This window comes from Nanorana parkeri, unplaced genomic scaffold (assembly GCF_000935625.1).
Source record: "Nanorana parkeri isolate BGI_ZX_2015 unplaced genomic scaffold, ASM93562v1 scaffold50, whole genome shotgun sequence".
NCBI classification, from domain to species: domain Eukaryota; kingdom Metazoa; phylum Chordata; class Amphibia; order Anura; family Dicroglossidae; genus Nanorana; species Nanorana parkeri.
The window spans coordinates 2931395-2952290 of NW_017306318.1; the positions used below are offsets into that span (position 1 = coordinate 2931395).

At 42.0% G+C, this 20896-nt stretch overlaps 1 protein-coding gene across 1 annotated transcript in view; it reads right to left on the minus strand.

Annotated features, from left to right (window-relative positions):
* The window catches only part of CRHR1 (corticotropin releasing hormone receptor 1), a 31430-nt gene extending 22304 nt beyond the window's left edge, over positions 1-9126 (minus strand). Inside the window, exons 1-2 of the mRNA XM_018574406.1 lie at positions 9018-9126; positions 7881-8000 (exon numbers count right to left, since the gene is read on the minus strand). Of these exons, the coding sequence (XP_018429908.1) occupies positions 7881-7974 (94 nt within the window). The 5' untranslated portion in view covers positions 7975-8000; positions 9018-9126. The remainder of the gene's footprint in view (positions 1-7880; positions 8001-9017) is intronic.
* Between the last annotated feature and the right edge of the window lie 11770 nt (positions 9127-20896).

Consider the following 20896-nt stretch of genomic DNA (forward strand, 5'->3'; position numbering starts at 1 on the left):
TCCCCCCCCCCACCCATCATTGTGGCTAAGTTAATAATACACTGCTTGGTGGTCTTAGACTGAAATGCTAATTTGTTTAAATTAATTTTATGAGTTATTAAAAAGATGACACATTGGTCACAGTGATGAACCTAGGCTTGGTGCGGGGAGGTTGAGTGCTGGTGGCGGGGATGTGGTAAAGGGTATCACTGGTGGTGCATGTTTCCAGGGGGTGGATTTTCTGGTGGTGCACATTACCAGAGGATGGGGGTGGGTGATGCATGGTACCTTTTGTCTCACATTTATTTTACTAATTTGGGAGGGTGTCCATCATGGGAACAAGCTTGGAGCGGTGGCTACTTTACAACACACACAGGGACCATGGGGAACAAAAGTAGCCACCCTCCAGAAGTAAGGACAGTGTCAACACCAATTCATAGATGATTTGAGGATCTACAGCTGAGTGATACACAAATAAGATACATTTATGTTAATCGTTCAGGTACTTGAATGCATTTTTAGGATAACTCCTAATTTTAGTGTCACTTTAATCTAAACCCAATTGAAGTCTTTAGGGGGAGGGAACAAATGTTGAAAGCCAATTTTGGCTATTTTTAAGGTTTACAGGCAAGGGATTGCCAAACAAATGGCATGGCAAGTTGGACCATAAAAGAGTCCATCTTTTTATGTGACTGAAGATGACATTGGGAAACCATCAAACCTTTAAATTGCATGCGTGGGAGATGCCTTTAAACTGTATGTGGTTATATGTATGCAAACAAACTGTGTTATTATAAGCTTCTATTTTTCTAATGAGCAGATTTTAGAAGTTGTATACAGTATACCCTTCACCCTGTGAGACAGAGCTTTTGACATGCTGTCCGCACCTTGACTTCTCCAAATGACACAACAACACTACAGATAAATGGTTGTAATCATTTATCAGTGGAATCTCCTTGCTTGTTAAGATCCGGCTCTCATCACTCTCATTAGCACTCTAATTAGCAGACAGTCATTATTGGTTTGCATTTAATTACTCTAAGATTGCACAGAACAGGGGTCCTAACCGAACTACCCCTTACATATAGTGGGCATTTTTAGGGGGGGCAAGCTTAAGAAAAAAATACAACCCAGGAATGTGACATGTTCCAGCTGTCACTTTTATCTTCCCCCTTTTGATATATTATGCGTATTTATTTCTGTATTGCAGTCAGGCTGCAAGTACAGTACTAAATACACGCTTCTTTTTGTGTATTTTTACATACTAAGTGCTGCAGGAAGGGTTCAAATAGACTAGCAGCAGAATGCTGTAGAGTCAGACCTCTGCTCTCACACACAAGCAGGGGCCTGGTCTTCAGCATTCCAAAAACTCCCCCTGAATACTGTTCCAATCAACAGTGCTCTAGCTCCCTGAGCAATGCTGTTGATTGGAGCAGTGTGCTGGGGGCAGGGGTGGGGGGGATGCAGATATTCCCTTACTTCCTGCCCAGATAGAAGACTATCTGGAAGGAGTTTGCATTCTCTCCCTGTGCTTGTGTGGGTTTCCTCCGGGTACTCCACTTTCCACCCACACTCCAAAGACATTCTGGAAGGTTCATTGGCTCCTGTCTAAATTGGTCCTGTATGCATGTAAGATAGGGAGCTTAGATTGTAAGCTCATTGGGGGAAGAGGCTGATGTGAATATGCAGTAGGTATTACAGGTATTTTTCTTTTTTTTATAGCAAGGACAATTTACATAGCACTTTACATAGTTGTACATTCACATCAGTCCATGCTAGCACAGGGAGAACATGCAAACGCCATGCAGATAGTGTCCTGACTGGAACTTGAACTGGGGACTACCAGTGCTGCAAGGCAGAAGTGCTAACCTCTAAGCCATTGTGAAAAGCACTGCATGCATTTGTGTATTTAGCTGTGGGCCCGGAGTTCAGCTTTAAAAATGGTTGAGCACCTTTCCATCCCTATTATTGAGGCAGAGACCATAATAGCACACAGCGACTCTGTTTTCTATGCAGCTCTTGTTCTTCCCTGGAGTCAGCTGTCACCCTCACAGTTGTCACCTTCTGCGGCCAAGGACCTGCGGGTTCACGCCGAAGGAAGAAGATTGATGTTGTGACATTCTCACGGCCCACGCTGTGGCTCCAACAGTTTGCAAGCTGCATTAGTAAGGAGCCAGGTTGCAAGATGCGTGGTGTGGAGGGCTATCAGTACAGATATCCCCACCAATACTTCAGGATGTTCATGTAACGACACCATAATCAGCTGTCTCCCTGCTGGCACGGAATCCTTTGCCGGGCCTATTACCCAGCAGTTTGTCTCTGAGCTGATTTGTATTTCACAGGCGTGGTTAACTCTATTATAGATAGAAAACTTTTGTCGGCATTGCATTCTGCGCGTGATATATTTAATACACTGCAGTGGTGTATATATAAGCATATAATTGGTTTTCCAGCTTGCCTGGTTTCTCATTACTTGCAGACAAATGCATTTTGCTAGCGGTTCGGAGATTGGGACGGAGAAGGAGGCGCATGTTGTGTCTCATTTTCTCGGGGGTCAAGGGTTCTTTCAAACTTAAAGAAGCACATGCAGAAACAATCACTCATTTGCATAGTAAGGAGCGAGTTGGAGATTCAGTCATTGAAAAAGGCACAAAAGGCTCTGCATAAATTTAGACATATGCTGGCAGGAGTATATTTTCATTTTGGTAAATGATATGTACACCTCCCAACTTTCTAAGATGGAGAAGAGGGACGATTTTTTTCAGCTGAGATGTTTAAAGCAGAACTCCAGCTACAAATAACAAGATAAAATTAAATGAAAAGATAAAATAACAAACTAAACAACAAAAATAAATAACAAAACCAGCTTTTGCGGCAATTTTCATCTTCAAGCCATAGATTTTGCATGCAGTACTTTTTTTTTTTTGCCTCAGTCTGATGCCCAGCATCATTTAAAGCCTCTCTGAGCCCAGGTCATCCTGGACCAACCACCTAGCATAAACCTGTCTGGCAGGAGATGAGACCTGATTTTTCCCTGCTGCAGCTAGAGGTCCTGTAATTTCCCTATCCCTTGTACAAGTTGGAATAGCTGGGATGGTTAACAAAGTTTAATGCGTATTTTTGCTAATGTTATGGTCAAGCAGCATGCAAACATATAAACTCGGGACTGAAGAGGGGCAATCCAACCCATCCTGGTGATGCACGCTAATGGGGAGGGGGGTGGATCATCTCAGCACCCAGCCAGCATCCCACCCAGCTCACTGACATCACTGGTTGCCAGAAGCTGGGCGGAATGCTGACCAGAGTGTCCCAGGTTGCTAAGAGCTTGAGGGGAAGATGTGTATGGTCCTTACGCATCTCTGTGCTTGGTTCTAAGCAACCTGGGACGCTCTGCTGGCCATCCCTTTGTGACCCAAAGAGGGGCCTCTGGCTGCCTCATTATAGGGACAGCCCTGGATCATTGCTATTTCTAGTAGTACAGCTCACAGCAGCCTCAGGACAGAAGCAGTGTGTGCAGGGATTTTTTTTTTTAATTTCTTAGCTCTATCCACACTGCAGATAAAGAAATGTACATACAGTGGGATTAAGACAAGTGCACATGCTGGAGAAGAATCTAATTTTTCCTCCATTTTTATTTTCAGAGTGGAAAGGTTTACTTGAAAGCAATGCCTCAAGCAGCTTCAGTGATGTTAAACTGCTTCGATTTTTCAGTGACCGCATCACAGCTCGCCTTCTATAATGCATGAAGCCCATAGAGCAGAGCAATGCCCACTGAGCCTTCTGCCTGCTATATTCAGGTGGAGCCCAGCTGCAGCCACTAATGCCATGCAGCAGAAAAAAAGTATTATCCACCTCCTACCGGTGATCTGCTGCCGGCACATCACAAATCATGGAGCCAACAGAATGAGTGAAGATTGTTATAGGCATCAAAGACCTCGGCGGTGAATAACAGGCCCCGGTAATAAAGATAAATAATGCTATAGAAGAATCAAAAGCTCTGCCAAGCAAAACTGTAGTGTGGCTGATAATGGGAATCATCTGTAACTTTCTTGTTATAGCGACAGATGGGAAGACTAAAATTACTCCTGTAGGTAATGGTCTGCCCGTGTCATCTTCATGACGGAGAACCTGTGAGTTGTCCCCACCTACAACAGCAAAGTTCAAATTTCCCAAAACTTCCTCTTAGTCTTCGCTACCTTCCAGAATGCTGATTTAAAATAAGGGCACATAATTAGGGAGGGAACTATGGCGGTTATTTATAAACAATTGGCCTTTCACCCTGTGAATATCTATGAAATGTTTGTTTAGGGGGCGAATAATGCCAAAAATGAATGTTCTTAATATATTTTTCCCAGTTGTAACTAATGTAGTGTTGTAATAATACATTATAGCCACTAAGTGGAGTTTCCTTATTTGAATGTAGTGTGTTGTAATAATACATTATGGCCACTAGAAGGAGCGGAGGAGCATAGGAAATAAGTATCTATTTCTAAAGCCCTTCAGCTCCATCTAGTGGCCATAATCTATTATTATAACAACACACTACATTCAAACTGGCAAACTCCATTTAGTAACCATAATAGTTATCAGCTTAATGGATTTCAGGCAGGATATACAGGTATTTTTGCGCTTTCAATATACAGTATATGTACCAGACCAAAAGGAGTTCATTGTTAGGGTTTACATATACTTAAAAGCAAACCCATGTCTTATTTATGTAGAGGACCTCACCAGCAGCACATACACACCTATCCTACCCTGTCACCCCGTTCATCTGCCAGGAGCAAAGAAAGATACCTTCCAGGTATGGGGGAGCAGGTGGCTCACTTCCCTTCTTCCCATGTGGCAGTGCAGGTGCTTGGCAATTGGCTACTCAAGCAGTCAGAACTGCAAACAGAACATTGGGGGGAATAAAGGGTAGGAAAGTATGTGTAGCTGGTGGGGCCACCAGTAAAATGACCGTCTTGCTTTGCTTTGCCCTGCATAAGAGTTCACTTTAAGGTCTGTAAGTAATGGCTATCTTTATATTTTGTGGCAGTCATAAGGGACTTATATCTTTTATTAAGTTCAAGAGCTTAGCATAAGTAAATGTTAAATTGATTTTAATTATTGTTAACCCTAAGCACAAGATGAAAAGGAATTTCAAACAAATAACTCAACTTAAGGGAATTTCAAACTGTGCAAATTTTTTCGTCTAAATTTACATTACAAGAGTATTAGTTTGGCCTATATTAATTTAGCCTTATTTTGGACTTTAAATTTATTTTTTTACAAACCAGACCCAACCAAACAAAGGAAAGCCAGTAACCATTTTTGTAGCCATCATCGTGCTACACCATAATGCCATTAGGCACAACCAAACACTTGAAATTAGCAACTCCCTGTGCAGAAGACTTCAATTGTGGATCTACAGATCATTTTGACATGTGGTATTCACTAAAGGTAACTTCTGCTTATACAGTGTTTTCTCAGTTTTAACTGTCCAGTGTCCTCTAGTACCTCATACATTCTATATATGAAGGCCATTTGGATTTGAGCAATTACATTTTTTTCAGTTTAGTTGAAGATGTTTCTTTGCCCCAGGTGGCCTTCAAGCTATGATATTATAGCTATGATATTATAGCTTAATATCAGCCCAGTCTGCTGCACTTACCTCTCCTCCAACAATGCGATGTCTCTGAGTTCCCGAGTTGCAGCTGACATCTCCTATTCATCTTGATTGGCCAATTCATCCCGCCACCCTAGGCATCTTGAAATTGTACATGCACGGCTTAGTGTACAATCTTAAAGCACTATTTGGTCACCCCTCCCACCCTTCACTCCCTTCCTCCCCTTCAACAAACCAAACTACAAGGATTTATTTTTCATAACTTTTGAAGCAAGTTATATTCACTTAAGTTACTGTTTTAGGTCCCTTGCCACCGCGAATCCAGCACAGCAGATATGCTGAAACTGCCGGTCCCCTACCATACCCTAGCATGACATTACTCCCAGAGACACAGTGCACAACAAGGCATGGTAAGTCAGTATTGGTGAACAGATCAGCTGCAGGGAGACCACTGGCAATACCGGTAACTAGTCCTTTCCCTCTGCCTGACTTTTTTTTTTAGATTTAGATAGGACAGGCAAGGTGTAACTATCCTGTCAGGTTGTTTTTGATATCTGGGTCCCCGTTGAAGCAACAAACCACTTTATGTGCCCTACTGAAAGTGATAGAAAATGCCAAAGTTTCATCTGAATAGAAAGTCTTCCAAAGGGGAGATTTGTTTCAGTCAGTGGCGTCAAAAGGGAGGTGTGGGGGGTGCGACCCGCACCCGGGTGACACCATTTGATGGGTGACACCAAAATGACTTACAGTCATTTTGGTGTCACCCCCCTCTGAAAAGTCAGGCGCTCGGTCATGGACCGAACGCCCAACAGTATCAGGAGAGAGGAGGGGACCTGGCGGCATACCTTATCCCGCCGGGTGGCTGTTTCCTCCTCTCTCTGCCGGCGTCCATCACCAAGACACACTCCAAAGACATGCTGGATGGTTGATTAGCTCCTGTAAGCTCCTTGAGGGCAGGGACTGATGTGAATGTGCAACGGGCAGGGCCCTCCTTACCATCTTGTCTTGAATTGTATTGTGGCTGTAATGTCTTCCTTATATTGTAAAGCACTGTGCAAACTATTGGCGCTGTATAAATCCTGTATAATAATAATAACTATGTAAAGCGCTGTATAAAAGTTATGGGCGCTATATAAATACCTGTAATAAATAAATATACCAAAACATGTCTTACCTAGAGGAAGCAAGTACACTACCTACCTCCCCTGTCCTTCTCCATAGCATTGTGAGTATATTATGCAATTATCTTACATCAGCATTTATTAGCTTCCCTGAAGTTTGATAACGGTAGAGGAACTGAGAAAAATTTCTATCCCAGACAATGATACAAGATTATCTGAACTAGTTGTTCACATACTTTACCTAACTAAGCAGTGTTTAAATCTGTAAAAATTAGAAGCATATAATGATTAATTAGCTAAAGAAGAAACTTGCTTTAATTTGCAGTCTGACAATTCGCTGCGGATTTGAAAAATTGGTGCAAACATGGGCCATATGGAACAGCAAATCTCCTTTGGCTTGTGCGGTATTACATTAACCGTTGAATTGATTAGCTCATCTCTATTTATTATGTTCTAATATTATTTTGCATAAGTTGCCAGTTTCCTTTCATTATGTAAATGGACAGTAATCTGTACCCTCTCAAGTCATTTAAAAGAGGCCAATTCACTGAAAACCTAATCCATCAGTTTTAGAGCTGATTTATAGATAGAATATGGGTTCCAGCTGAGAGAGGTTACGAACCACTGCTCTATATTTTCCCATCAACTCTTTTGCCTATTAGAAGCAGTGATCCACTGAATTTGTCATAGCAGTCAATGATCTTAAATGCTGCTACAAATGTTAACGGCTTTGGCCAAATGCCCAACCCTTTGTGACACGTCTTCCTGGTGAAATATATGCAGGATAGAAGAGTGGGATTAATAAAGAAATGAACATTATTATACACAGAATTAAAAGTTAAAGATCGGAGTGCAATGTTGTGGCAACCCCCCTTGCACATTAATGAGGACGTCTGTGAAGTAGGCCTATTAAAATTGAAAAACAAAAACAGTGTCTGAAAATACTGTTCCTCGCACTTCATTGGTGGCACTTCATTATTCTCGCAATAATCATCCTACATGTGGAAAGGGTCGCATATAGGGTTTGTAAGAAAATGAAAACAGAAAAGTCATCTAGCACTACCATGTACCACATTACATTAGGTACAGAGTTCAGTCTAATTGTTATAGAAGTTTTCCACCAGATGTAATGGTATTTCTATGTCTTGGAATGATGTGAGTTAGTGCCTTACCTGTTGTGTTGTACTGTACACCCTGGAAGTATTCAGGACATGGTCTTGCCACCAGTTGCCCAGCTGGTGTACGAGGCCAACACGTCCCAATCATATCAATAGATACATTACAGGCCAGACCTGCAGGGGAACAACATTCTTGTCAATAATTGTATCTGGCAACAGCCATAACTAATAGAATTACTTCACTTTTGACAAAGCTTTCACTAATTCACTTAGATGTATGAGTCACATTCTCCACAACATGGTAGAGTGGGGGCTCTTCATAATGGCAACAGCAGATGTTCAGACTCAGGAACTCAGCACATAGATCTCAATGTAGAGTCAATGAGACATTTCAGAACGTGGTCACTCCAGAATGTACCTGAAACATCAGTGCAATTCCAGGCTTGGGAAATACCCCTGCCCCCATTGGGCAATAATGCAGCCTTAAATAAAAACAATTTCTAGAAAAACCTTTTATCAAAGTGTCTTCAGTCCAGTAGCATCACAAGCGCTCAACACTGACTGCTGGGTGAGTGGGGATCAGATATGTAAAAGCCCTTTATACAGTTACCCTTGACGTAAACAAGCAGTTACCATTGCAGTGTAGGAATAGCCGCACTGCAAGGGTATTTTTATTTTCCCCTGGAGATAGCCTTTCACAACCTGCCGCTAGGCACAACAGGAAGTAAGTAGAGGTCTTTCCAAAGTGGGAGAAATGTTCTCTATTAGACATTTGCCACCATAGCAAGTATCCACATTGGAAGATGTCCTATCTATTCTTGTTTCATTGACAAGTCAAGATTTTAGATTTTCCTACACTTGACAAAGACTCTAACCCTTCCCTACTGTATCCAAGAAAAAAAAAAAGGTTTTAGATTGCCCTTAAAGCAGCAGAAGTATGGTCGTGGTAAGTTCATACTGCTGCTTTTTGAAATGTAATTGTTTTTGTGGCTTTCAAGTGAAGTAGCCAATACACTGCTATATCTGTTCTTAGGCATGTCTGTAACTTTTAAACATTTTAAATTACAATTTTACTTTAATCTGTGTCCCAGCCATAAACTGTTCAGTACATTAAAGCAGTAACTAGGCTGTTCTTCAAACACCAAAGACTTAAATTACTGAGGAACGTTTCCTGCGCATCTTATTACTCACCTGTGATGTTTGAGCCACTCTGGAGAATTTCACATTGGTCCTGGATAGAGGTTAGTGCAAGACTGACCCCCACTGTGATGACCTTTAAGAAGAAAAAGAAAATGTAGCTTTTGATTATAGCTTATATCTCAGTGCACTGAATTAGGCATGTAGGATACATTTAAAAGTCCAGAAATATTTATAAAATAGAAGAAATGCTACCCTTTATATTTCAAACAGAATTTCAACCATGGACCAATGATGGTGATCACCGAGACAGGAAATGAGAGAAAGTCTTCTGAACAAGGATACAAACAGCAATTAAAGATAGGACTTAAAGATTAAAAACCTATAAAGCTCTGAAGGTGGTGTGGCCCGAGAAACGCGTCAGATGTCAGCTGACTGTGACGGAGTAGCCTGCTTCATGGCTGGCAGTCTGTCCCTAGTGGTGGATTTTATATGCATGAACTTATCCTATTGATAGGTCCATGAGCAATATAACACTATGCACTAATGACCTTTGTGAGTATATTAATTTGTTTTATGGTTATTTACTTCTTTATTAAAGAAGTACTACACAAGGAAGAGGTTATTTTTGTATGTTTTAATTTTATATATGAGAAATACAGCACAGTCTGTTATGGGCTGGTGATGAAGCAAATTAGAGATCTTTGCAAATGCTGATATATGGGATAAACATGAACCTGTCAGCCATTTTTAAACATTTCAAACATGAAGTCCTGGCTAAGAGCAGGTACCACATGGTACACATCAGGGGTAGGCAACTTTGGCACTCCAGCTGTGGTAAAACTACAAAGCCTATGAAGAATTGCAAGACTGGCAGCCACAGGCATGACTCCCAGTGGCAGAGGCATGGTGGAATTAATAGTTTCACCATAGTTGGAGGGCCTCGGTTGCCTACCCCTGGTATACACTGTAATCATTATTAGCCAAAAAACCTACTTACTGAGGGCTTGACTTTTCCTGACTTCACGGATAAGCCCATTTCCGTGTGCAGAGTCCTTAAAGTGACATTAAATCCTCAGATTTTTTAACATAAACCAATACTGTAATGTGCGCCTTACTGTAATCCATGATAGTTTCCCTTCTCTTTGCTGCTCTTCCTTTTAAATCCTTATCTCTTCTTATGCTGGGGGAGAACTTCCCTTTGCAGCTGAGTGCCTCTTCCTGTAGTGGTGGCTCAGGTTGTGAACCTTCACACAGACACCATGTATCCATTCCCGAGACCAGGCAGTCTGCTGCAAGACAGAAGTTCTGCCCAGCATGAGAAGCGATACGGATTTAAAAGGAAGAGCAGCAAAGAGAAGGGAAACAACCATGGATTACAGTAAGGCACACATTACAGTATTGTTTTATGTTAAAAAATCTGAGGGTTTAATGTCACTTTAAGGGGCCAGTAAAGTGAACCTGTGGTCCATTTAAAACTTTTAAAAGCAAAAGCACTGCAAACACTACAAGATTTGTTATTACCATTGTTATCTTCATATGTGCCCCTTTCTGATTTTATTTCACTTTGTTATTGCCCTTATGGCCCATGGAAGCAGTTTCATTGGACACTGGAAGGGCAGCTGGCAGGCTTAATAATGACACCAGGGAAAGTAAGGCCCAGTAACAGTGAAACGAAATCGAGGATGGCAAATGCGTAATCTTGTGGTTTGTGTTTATAGGCAGACGTTCAAAGTGTCCAGACTGGCCAAAAAAAAGTCACGGCAATAACTGGTGAATACATTAACCCAACAATTTGTACTGGAAGGCTATTATTTTCCATTTGGCCTTCATTAGAGCATGGTTGATTGGATGTAAAATTTGACAACCTACAGCCAACATTTTCTCATACTCACATGCCCATTGCTGTGCCTGTTTGCGTAAATTATATTCTGTCCATTTGGGTCTTTGCTTATTGCTTTGTTGCTTCTTGTGTGAGGTCTTTCTCCGAGTTAGGGTGCCAACTATTCCAGGCCTTTATGACAGTGAATGGTTAGAAGGCCTGTTCTGTGGGATTCGAGTGATGGGTTGGTTACATGGATGTGACACGCATCCCCATGCCTTCATTAAGCTTCATTTGTTGCTCTAATTGGGCCCGGACAAGGACAGCAAATGTCTGCATTGTGCTAATCATTTAAATCAGTGGAGGAAATGCATGGACAGCCACCACTAAGCGACAAGATCAGTGCTGGCAAAATCAACATGCTGGATGAATGATGCCAACCTGCCAGCGTGGCATCAGTCCTAACAATGATGCACATAATCTGTAAAACCTGTATTGTTCAATCATTGTTTTCAGCTATATTATTGTGTGTTAACAAGAAAGGTTCTACAGAATTAATGTATTTAGGAAAGGTAATGTTAAAGTTGAACTCCGAGTAGCTAAAAAATATTATCATTTAATCTAGCTATGTATTAAAAAAATAATAATAATGAACACTGCTAGCGTAGATACCTGAATCTGCCTTTATATTAACCTTCTGTAATCCTTTACAGAGCAGCTTTCTGACTTGGAGAAGGAGGGGCCACAGCCACAGCCTACATGAACAAAATTACAAAGCTTCTAGGTGTATATACTTTACCTGTACGCTTTTCAGGTCTACTTTACCTGTGCATTTAGCTACTTGCTTATAGTTTAGCTTTGAAGCCCTACTGCTAACTCCTCTGCTGCAACAAACAACTTGGGTGCTGACACATTTCTTGATAACGCACGGCCAAGAAGTGTCTCCCTGCACTGCATAATAGGGATATCTCAAGCTCTGTCATGTTCTTGGCCCTTCCCATACCTTAGGCAGAGCTGGAAGATTTAGGATTATTTACAGGGTAATTCACTAATGAGTGAAGAGTTTGGAGAAGGCAGGAGTAGTGAACAATCTAGGTCAATATAGCTGAAATGGAAAGTGAGCTAAATTAGAGACATTTTTCCAAATAAGCTATTTTGGCCTAGATTGTTCACTTCTCCTGATTTCTCCAAACTCTTTGCCCTTTTGTGAATAACCCTGTTAGTCTCCAACTGTTGTAATGAGACAGTGGAGCTTTAATGTAATGTCAGTACCTCCACAAGACCGCCAAGGAGAGCTACCCTTATCTTACTTGTAGTGGTACTTGTTGAAGTGGGCTGTAGGTCAAGAATGCTCATTGAATGGCCCTGCTGCCTTATAACCAGTTGAGATAGTTTGTCCCGCTGAATGACAACGCTGGTCAAGCAGGTTTTTTGTGGGCCCTCAATACAGTCAATTAATATGCCTTCATTTCACAGCACACTGGTTCTGACCTCTTATGTATGAGATTGATTCTGTAGACTTGATTTTTTATTTTTTGCTTTCTCATATAGGGTCAATATGACTTTATGATGGGCTATGTATACAGTATACCAAGGTAATACACACATTAGTTTTATGTCTGGGTTGAGAAGAACGGTGTTACAGAAGCCAAGTTAGACACAGCATGGTTAGGCACACCTCTAGCGATGACAGCCATTGGCTGATCTGACAGCACAATGGCAGGATGACGGATGGACCTCTCCAAACCTTTTTTTACTTGCAAACACAGAGACTAGCGTTGAATGTATATTTTCTCGCTTAGCACGGTCTGACTGATAGTTCTGTTATTTGTGCAGTACACGGAGATAGTCAGGGTGCAGGGTTGAGCAGAATGGAAAAAAAGCATGACAGTACTAGAATAATGAGGAGACGAAAACTAAGGAAGGGGGGAGGGGATGCACCTTGTGGGTGATAGCACTGACAACAGATGGGGTGGATATTGTCAGGAAAATTGAGAAGATTTAGATAAAAGGCAAGATACAGATGATAGTGTCTGCTGCAGGAAAGAGAGAGAGAGAGAGAGAGAGGGGAGCGGGGAGAGTGGAGACATGCGATATGATGGATTAATACAGAGGCCCTAATCGGTAACAGGAGGATGGAGAAGCATTGTATAAACGGTGTTCTGCTATAGAACATCACAACAGAGGCAAACGAAGGACCACACATAAAGCTGATATAATGCACATATAAAGTAACATTTTCTCTGGGGCATAGCTAAAAGCCAAAGAGACTCAGAGACTTGGTGCACAGTTGTACCCAGGACATTCTCATATCTTATACAACGTTTGTTCCATACAGCTTTTTAATAATGTGGGCTAACATTTGCTCTCCTCCAATAAAACCCACGAGAGACGCATTGGCAGATGATAGAAAGGAATGCAAGAAAGAGAAATTGTGCCTCATCTTGTACAGAATGCAATGTGAGCACACAGCTGGTATATTAAAGGAAGTAGTTAGGCCCCCTGACCTCATTACCCTGAAGCAGTTGCACTCTCTACACCCGCTGTAGTCATGCCCTACCACATTCTGTAATTTTGACTTGGAAAATGGGTGTCTCAGTTTTTTGTTGTTTTTTTAAGCAAAGTTTATTACAGTTTTTCACAACAACACAGAGATAAAGCTCTGCGATCCAATAGTCATACGTACAAAGGTGGGATACAAAAAAAGAGGACATTAAGCGATTAGATAGCTATGAACCTTAGAGCATCAGCATATATCAATCAAAACTGGTCACCACCCAGATAGTATAATAAACAATTAAAGAAGAGTGCAGGCAAGGTATTTAACAACTTAGCCTTCAGATACCATTCTGTAAATTGGAACGGTTTTACAATAGATATTACTTCAGCGGCAGAGAAAGATTTGACCAAAAAGCATCGCCATCTGCGCAAACATTTTTTAGTACAAGTATCCAAGTGAAGTTTACCATCCAGTCTTTCCCTACGGACTAAGAGTTGTAGATCCCTAGTGACTTCCAGAATGGTAGGAGGGGAGGACGCATTCCACTGCCTCATGATACATTTCCTCGCCGTGAGAAGACAGATATGCATCCAATCCATCCCCTTGTACGAGGGTCGACCCCGTCCATCCAATGACGTAGAGAAGTATCCAAACAGGAAAGAACATGTTTAATGTAGGAGTGTACTTGCTCCCAGAAACCGGCTACCGTAGGGCAGAACCATGGACAGTGTGTCAAGTAGGACGCTGTTGAGAACTCTTTGGGCAACTTGAAATCTTCGGTCATGGAGAAGAAGTCCCAGAAGGCAAAAAGTACGGGACACAGGCCCTATGCAGAATTTTTAACTGGGTCTCCCTCCAGATCTCATTAGAAATCACTCTCCTAATTGCAGTGTATCCATCCAGAATTCTCTCTACTGTATCCGGATCCTTAAACTCCTTTAGCCCATTCTTTCACATTTCAGGTAGCTTAAAGGTTTGAGAAATGTGGTTTGAAGTTTAGGATATATGGATGAAATAGACTAGACCTTAGTTGAGAACAAGACGTCCAAAAAAGAGGCGATAAAAGAAAACCGATGGATCCCTGGAAACCGCCTTCCACGTTTTACTGACTTGAACAAAATGCAGAAAATGACTGACCGGGATGTGTTAGCGATCCACCAGATCCCGGAAGACATAAGGTTGAAAGGAAGGGGGTTTGAATAAAAGGTGCCGAGTTGTAATCCAGCATAGTCAAGTCCCTGAGGAAACACAGGATTACATAGCAAAGGACAATATTTTTGATTATAAACGGAGAGAGGTGGGGTGTCTCAGTTTTAAAAGACCAACAGCAAAGTTTTTCCAAAGTACAAAATTGACAACCTTTTTCAACCAGCTAGTGCTGGTGCTGACGGGGCCACCTAGTCACGAATCGCCAATTATTTGCAGTCACTGTGTAGGTATTCTGACAGCTGTGGTTGCCAACTGTCAGAATACAATTGCCAGCAGGGAAGATTTTAATTAAGGCATTTCACCCCAAAAATCAAGACTTCTTTACATGTATGGCTAGCTTTAGACTCAGGGCTCCAACAGACAAACAGAGTGGGATGAGGGCAGCAAGGGAAAGGAAAGTATAGGTGGGCAGGGGTGGGCTCTCAAGAGAACCTCTCATTTTTCCTTCTCTTTACACTTTTGAAGCTGCCCACACAAGCACCATGGCATTTTTAAATTAAATACAGACTTCAGAAACCCGCACGGTTGAGTAATAATGTCTTCCTGGTGTCATTGTGAATGCAGCAAGTGACAGGGAAAGCAAGCGTATACTGTATATGTGAAAAATTTACTCACAACTGATAACATGATTTATTCATATCCTCTTTTCATAATGTCAGTTTTCTCTCTATTTTTAGCAGCGTTCATTACCAGCTCTGCTCCAGGACACGCTCTGTTGGGTTCTATATTGAAAATGACCAGGGTACACAAATCTTTTCCTTCCCTCTTGTTGATATAATTGAGAAGGAGCAAAAACAATTAAGGTTAGTGCCATATAAAATAATTTAGCGGCTCTTGTTAAATTGTGCAGAAACCACCATGCTCACCACCCACCTGTCATTTGTTTTGATCCCTGTTGACGGTTCAAGGAGACATACAGTATATATAGCATCATAAATATGGATTATAGAAGTAGTCTTGATAAAACTGCAAATGGCATAGGTAACGGCTGTGCCTAGTTTTAGGGGTGTCCCCTGACCTGATTTGTTACTAGATGTATTTGTGTCCTTGGCTTTCACAGTCAAATGAACATTGACAATTAACAGTTTTTTTATGTGATTCATATCACCAATTATCATTATTATTACCATTACTATTATTATGGCTATTTAAAGGAATCTTGTGACTTATAAAACAAAATTATATTATTATAGAAAATACTATCTTTTTTGGCACTATTTAAAAAACTTCCACCCAGCATATATTCCCATACTCCTCTGCTCTATCTGGGGATTCTAGTACCGTTTGAATGGGATCCCCACAGCTATGTGCTGAGTGGAAGATTTACAAATAAATGCATTGGTGTCGAATTTATCTTTAATTACTACTAAAGGGATGCCAACACTGCGGCTTTCCTCATTACAACACAGAAAGTCCACCAGCTGGCTATAATGAACCCAGACACTCCCATTCAGGCACCAGTCTGCAGAGAACATGGTGAAACAAACTGCTATTTCTTCACAACAGAAACAGGTAGGAAACTGGAACATCCTTGCAATGAACATTGATCACCCATAGGAGTTTTATTTTTTATTTCCCTTAACAAAAGTGGATTTACTATTTCACCCTTTGTTAGGACAGAGAGTGTTCAAATCTTGCTTACAATTGATAATGAGATCTCCTGGCACAGTACAGATAAGGGTAAATAATTATAGTAAACATTACCCTGCAAAGCCCCCTCTGCTTGCCTCCCAGAGGAAACTTCAGTTCTGAGAAAAAAAATTATTTCAGGATAGAGCAAATAAAAAGGTGAGTAGCAATAGCAACATCAGCCTACATCTATTATTCTTTTTTGTTTAACAACACACTGTAACCTTGGCCATGCAGTGGGCAAGGTGGCAGTGTCTCAAAAACCCGATCCTCACTTTCCCAACACTCCATTGCCATTCCTCTGTCACAGCTGTCACTAAAATCTCTAGTCTTAGCTGAGGTCGGACGTGAAGCGGAGTAGTGACGTCACTCCCTCAGGAATGTGACAATGCTTGGGCCTAGTGATTGCCTGCAAGCACGGTCGCAAAGGAGCAGGTCACATGCTTCCACACTTGGTTTTGTCGCTCCAATGAATGTGAGGCAAGGTGAGTATAAAGGGGCCGACGTGGGGGGGCTTCAGATACTGGCACATTGCCCTGCATGGGCAAGGTGGCAGTGTCTACTAAAGCAATATAGAAATCACTTTACATGTTCATATTGATGTTGTTACTACTAAGTAATCACCAGTGAAAAATCAGTGGTTTTGGTGCCGTCTATTTAATGGATCGTATAGAAAAGTGTCAAAGATTAGCACTTGGTGTTTGCTGCTAATGCCTTCTAACATCAGACCTGAATGCATGTATTGAACGTAATGGCTCAATAAACATAAGCATTTAGCAAAGTGCTTGCTTTGCATTGTGATGTGGCACATCTACATAAACATTGGCTTGAATTTCTAGGCCGCGTATTGCACAGCAGGCCTTTTAATTCAATTTGCAGCTTCCCACCCCAAGAATGCCTTCCTGGACAGCATTTCAGTGATATGGGAAACATGACCCTGAGCAACACCAAGATTCTGCATCTAGTCCCTAGGTGTGTGAGCCCTTAAAGGAAATTTTTCATGAAAGAAATACATAGGCTGTAGCTGCTGGCCACGTTCTGAAAATATTAGCTGCCTGGCTGCCATATTGATCTGCTGGCGTCAATCATTCCTTAAATCACTGTTCGAAAATTAATTAAAGGAGAACTATGAGATGAGTGATTTCCACTCACCTCATAGTTCTAAGCCGACCTGTGACAATGAGACTGTCACAGGTCGGCTCAGTAGATCGGGAGGTGAGGGAACACATACCGGGTTCCCTCACCTCTCGATCCTGTCACGGCTCTCTGCGTTAACAGGGAGAGGGGCTGGATTCCCCTCTCTCCGCTCCGATCTGCCAGCGCTTACTGGCGTAACGGACAGGGGAGGGGGCGGGTACAGCTGGCTCTGCCTCTAGATAGGCAGAGCCAGCTGTCACTCACGCAGCAGGGCGGATCCCGTCATCTACGTTAATTGTTGCCTGACAGCAAACCCGTGCTGTCCATTCAGGGGAAAGCAACAACATTCGGCACCCCTCCCCAGCACATACTTACCTTTTCTTCAAGCTGAACTCTGTGATAAGTACATATTTTCTAAATTCAAGAGCCATGTGTATTCTTACTTTATGTGCATGGTGTGCAGTAATTCAGTGTGAAACATTCTCTGTGCAGGAGCTTCCTGTAATAAAGACCGATCACTGCTGCTCTCTCTGCTTGTGCAGACTGACTGGTCTTGTCTACGCCCCGTCCTGTCATTTTCTGAAGGTAGCCTGTAGTAGGTGGAGCCTGCGGGGCCCCTCCCACAGCTCTGCACTCTGCACAGGCTATCTAGCAGTGATGTCATGTCATATAGTAATATCCAGGTTTGCAAAAACATTTGGTGCACACAAAAAGTGAATTTTTATCCTTTGTGGCCATTGAGGAATATATTTTAAAATTGAAGTTTGGCTCTCACTTCAATGATACTCCATTTAGGGCCCAGGCTAAAGAAAACACCCTTATGCATGGGTGGGCAACTCTGGCCCTTCAGCCATTGGGAAACTACAGGTCCAATGAGGCATTGCAAGACTGAGTCACAGACATGACTCCCAGAGGCAGTAGCATGTTGGGATTTGAAGTTAAGCCACAGCTGGGGGGCCAGAGTTAGTCACCCCTGCCCTTCTGGGTATGGAGGATCATGTGACCGCCTCCATATGACAGTGCTGGGCTGTCCATAGCCCAGTCTAAGCTACGGTTTGGAGCTTACACTCCTTCACGAATTCATGATGCATTTGCCATGCGGTTGATACAGCAATTACACTGTCTTAGTACACGAATAAACACCAAGCACAAACTGATCTCTATTCAATCTTACAAAACAACTACAGAGTCTTTAATTACATAGTAAGGTTTCTTAAAAACCCAGAGTAGTTAAAAGTTAAGATTGCCATTAGCGCATTTTAAAAAATATGTGGAAAATAAAAGAGGCAACAAAAGACAGAAAATCTTTATTGAATTGTTCTGCAACGGATAACATATGTCGTACACAGCTTCGAACGTTTTCATATAAACATGCATGTCTTTTTTTTCCTTTTTGATGGATGTTTTATTGTAGCCCTCTGCTTACTGATGAGTATATTTGTATCCTCTTAGCCAATTTCTGTAAATAATGAATTTATAAAAAGGCAACTGTAGTAAAAAATATTCAAAGGCAGCCGAGTGAATCACTGAGCCGAAGTGAACTGAGCCAAACGGCGTTCAGCTATTCACTTCGGCTCTGTACGGCTGATTTCAGCCTACATTGGCTAAAACCAGGCATACCTCGGCTGACTTCGGTCAGCCGAACACACTCAGCATATTCGGCTGAGCCGAAGTGCAGAAGCCGTTCGAGCCGAAGCTCCGGTAGATCACTCGCTGCTGTTCGCCCCTATGGGTCGAATGGCAGTGAATAGCTGAATGCCACCGAGAGGCATTTGGCTTGGCTATTCTGCTCGCTACCTCCGAGGTAGCAAGCAGAATATAGAAAAATGTAAACAAAATAAAAACAAATGTGAAAAAGTGATTTAAAAAAATGTGAAAGAAAAGAAAAAAAAAACAGCGTGGGGTCCCAATCCATACCAGACCCTTTAGGTTTGGTAGGAAAATTAGGAGGGACCCCTATTAAAAAAAGCGTGGGGTTCCCCCCAAAGTCATACCAGGTCCTTTAGGTCTGGTAGGAATTTTAACCAGTTGACATCCGCGGTGTTAAACCCCCTTCCCATCCAGGCCATTTTTCAGTATTCAGCGCTGCTGTACTTTGACTGACATTTATTCCGTCATGCAGCGCTGTACTGAAATGAATTTTATACCCTTTTTTGGGGACGCGAGCAGAAAAAAATGCCGTCTGGCGACGGCAACCCGCCAGTGCAGCAGTGCCGTCCGTCCGTTTTTTTACTACGGGCGGACGGCAAGTGGTTAATGAAGAACCCCACCCCCAAAAATGGAAAAAAAAGTGGAGCCCCCCTAAAATTACTAACCAGACCCCTCCCTGACATACCAGGCCACATGCCCTTGGCACTGGAAGGGTGCTTTTCCAGGGTCCACACAAGCCTCTTCCCTACAAGCCACGGGGCGTTGGTTGTGGGGGTTTGTGGGCAGGGGGGGGGGCTTTTTTGCATTGGGGTACTCCCTTTAAAAAAGGGGGCATCCAGATGCTGCCCCCCCTTTGAATGAGTAAGGAGTACCCCTACCTATTCACTAAAGGGTTAACAGTTAAATGTAAAAAAAGACACCAGACTTTTAATACTAAAAAATTTTTATTGAAAAAAACAAAAACCCAAAACACATATTTTTGACAAGTCCTTTATTTAAAAAAAAAAAATCAAAAAAATGTATCTAACAGCGTAATCCTAAGGTCAATCACGACGCCCAGCGTTGTCCACGATGCCAACGACTGGGCAAAACTCCCTAAAAATAAAACCAGACGCCCGTGACAAACTCCAGCTACAGAATGCAGAATCTGACTGATGCCGGCAAAATATAAACAACTGGGCAGAGCCAGTGGTGACATCTGCCCAAGTGTTTACATTTGGCCGGCACCTGCCAGAGTCTTCCTGCAGGTCCCAGACAAATGGAAACAATTGTGAATAGCCCATACAGCAGCCCTCCGGTTCGATTGAACTGAAGGGCTCCTGCGGCCGAAATGAACCAAAGGATCAGCCGAAGCTACAGCTAGATCCTTCAGCTCCTTAGTGAAAACCCTCATATTCTGAAACGTATATGTGGCCAATACATATATTACTAGCAATCAGATTTCCTTTTTCTAATATCACATGATCCCCACTTTGTGTAGTAAGTAGTATTTGCTTATCTATGCTAGCAGTGTAGATTTATTGCCCTCTGAACTTCTGCCACATACTGAGATTAACCCTGCACACCTAATGCAGTCACAAATCCCCGAGTTTATATTTTGTTAAAACCGTATAGAAGGGCTAGGGTTTGTGGTTCTACGCAAGGAGTTTAATTAAGCTAGCTGTAAAAAATAAGTCAAGACAACTGGACTTGCTGTATTTTTCTTGAAGACGTTTCACTGGTCATCCAACCAGCTTTCTCAATTCAGAATGACTTGTACAAAAAATGATCTGGGAATAAATATGGTGAATGTTGCTCCAATCCACATAATGTGGTAGTCACAACCAGGTGTTGATTGCATTTGCATAATTGCATTTACCATATTTTTTCCCAGATAATTTTTTGTACAATTCATTCTGAATTAAGAAAACTGGTTAGATGACCAGTGAAACATCGTCATGAAAACTACAGCAAGTCCAGTTGCCTTGACTTATTTTTTACAGCTCT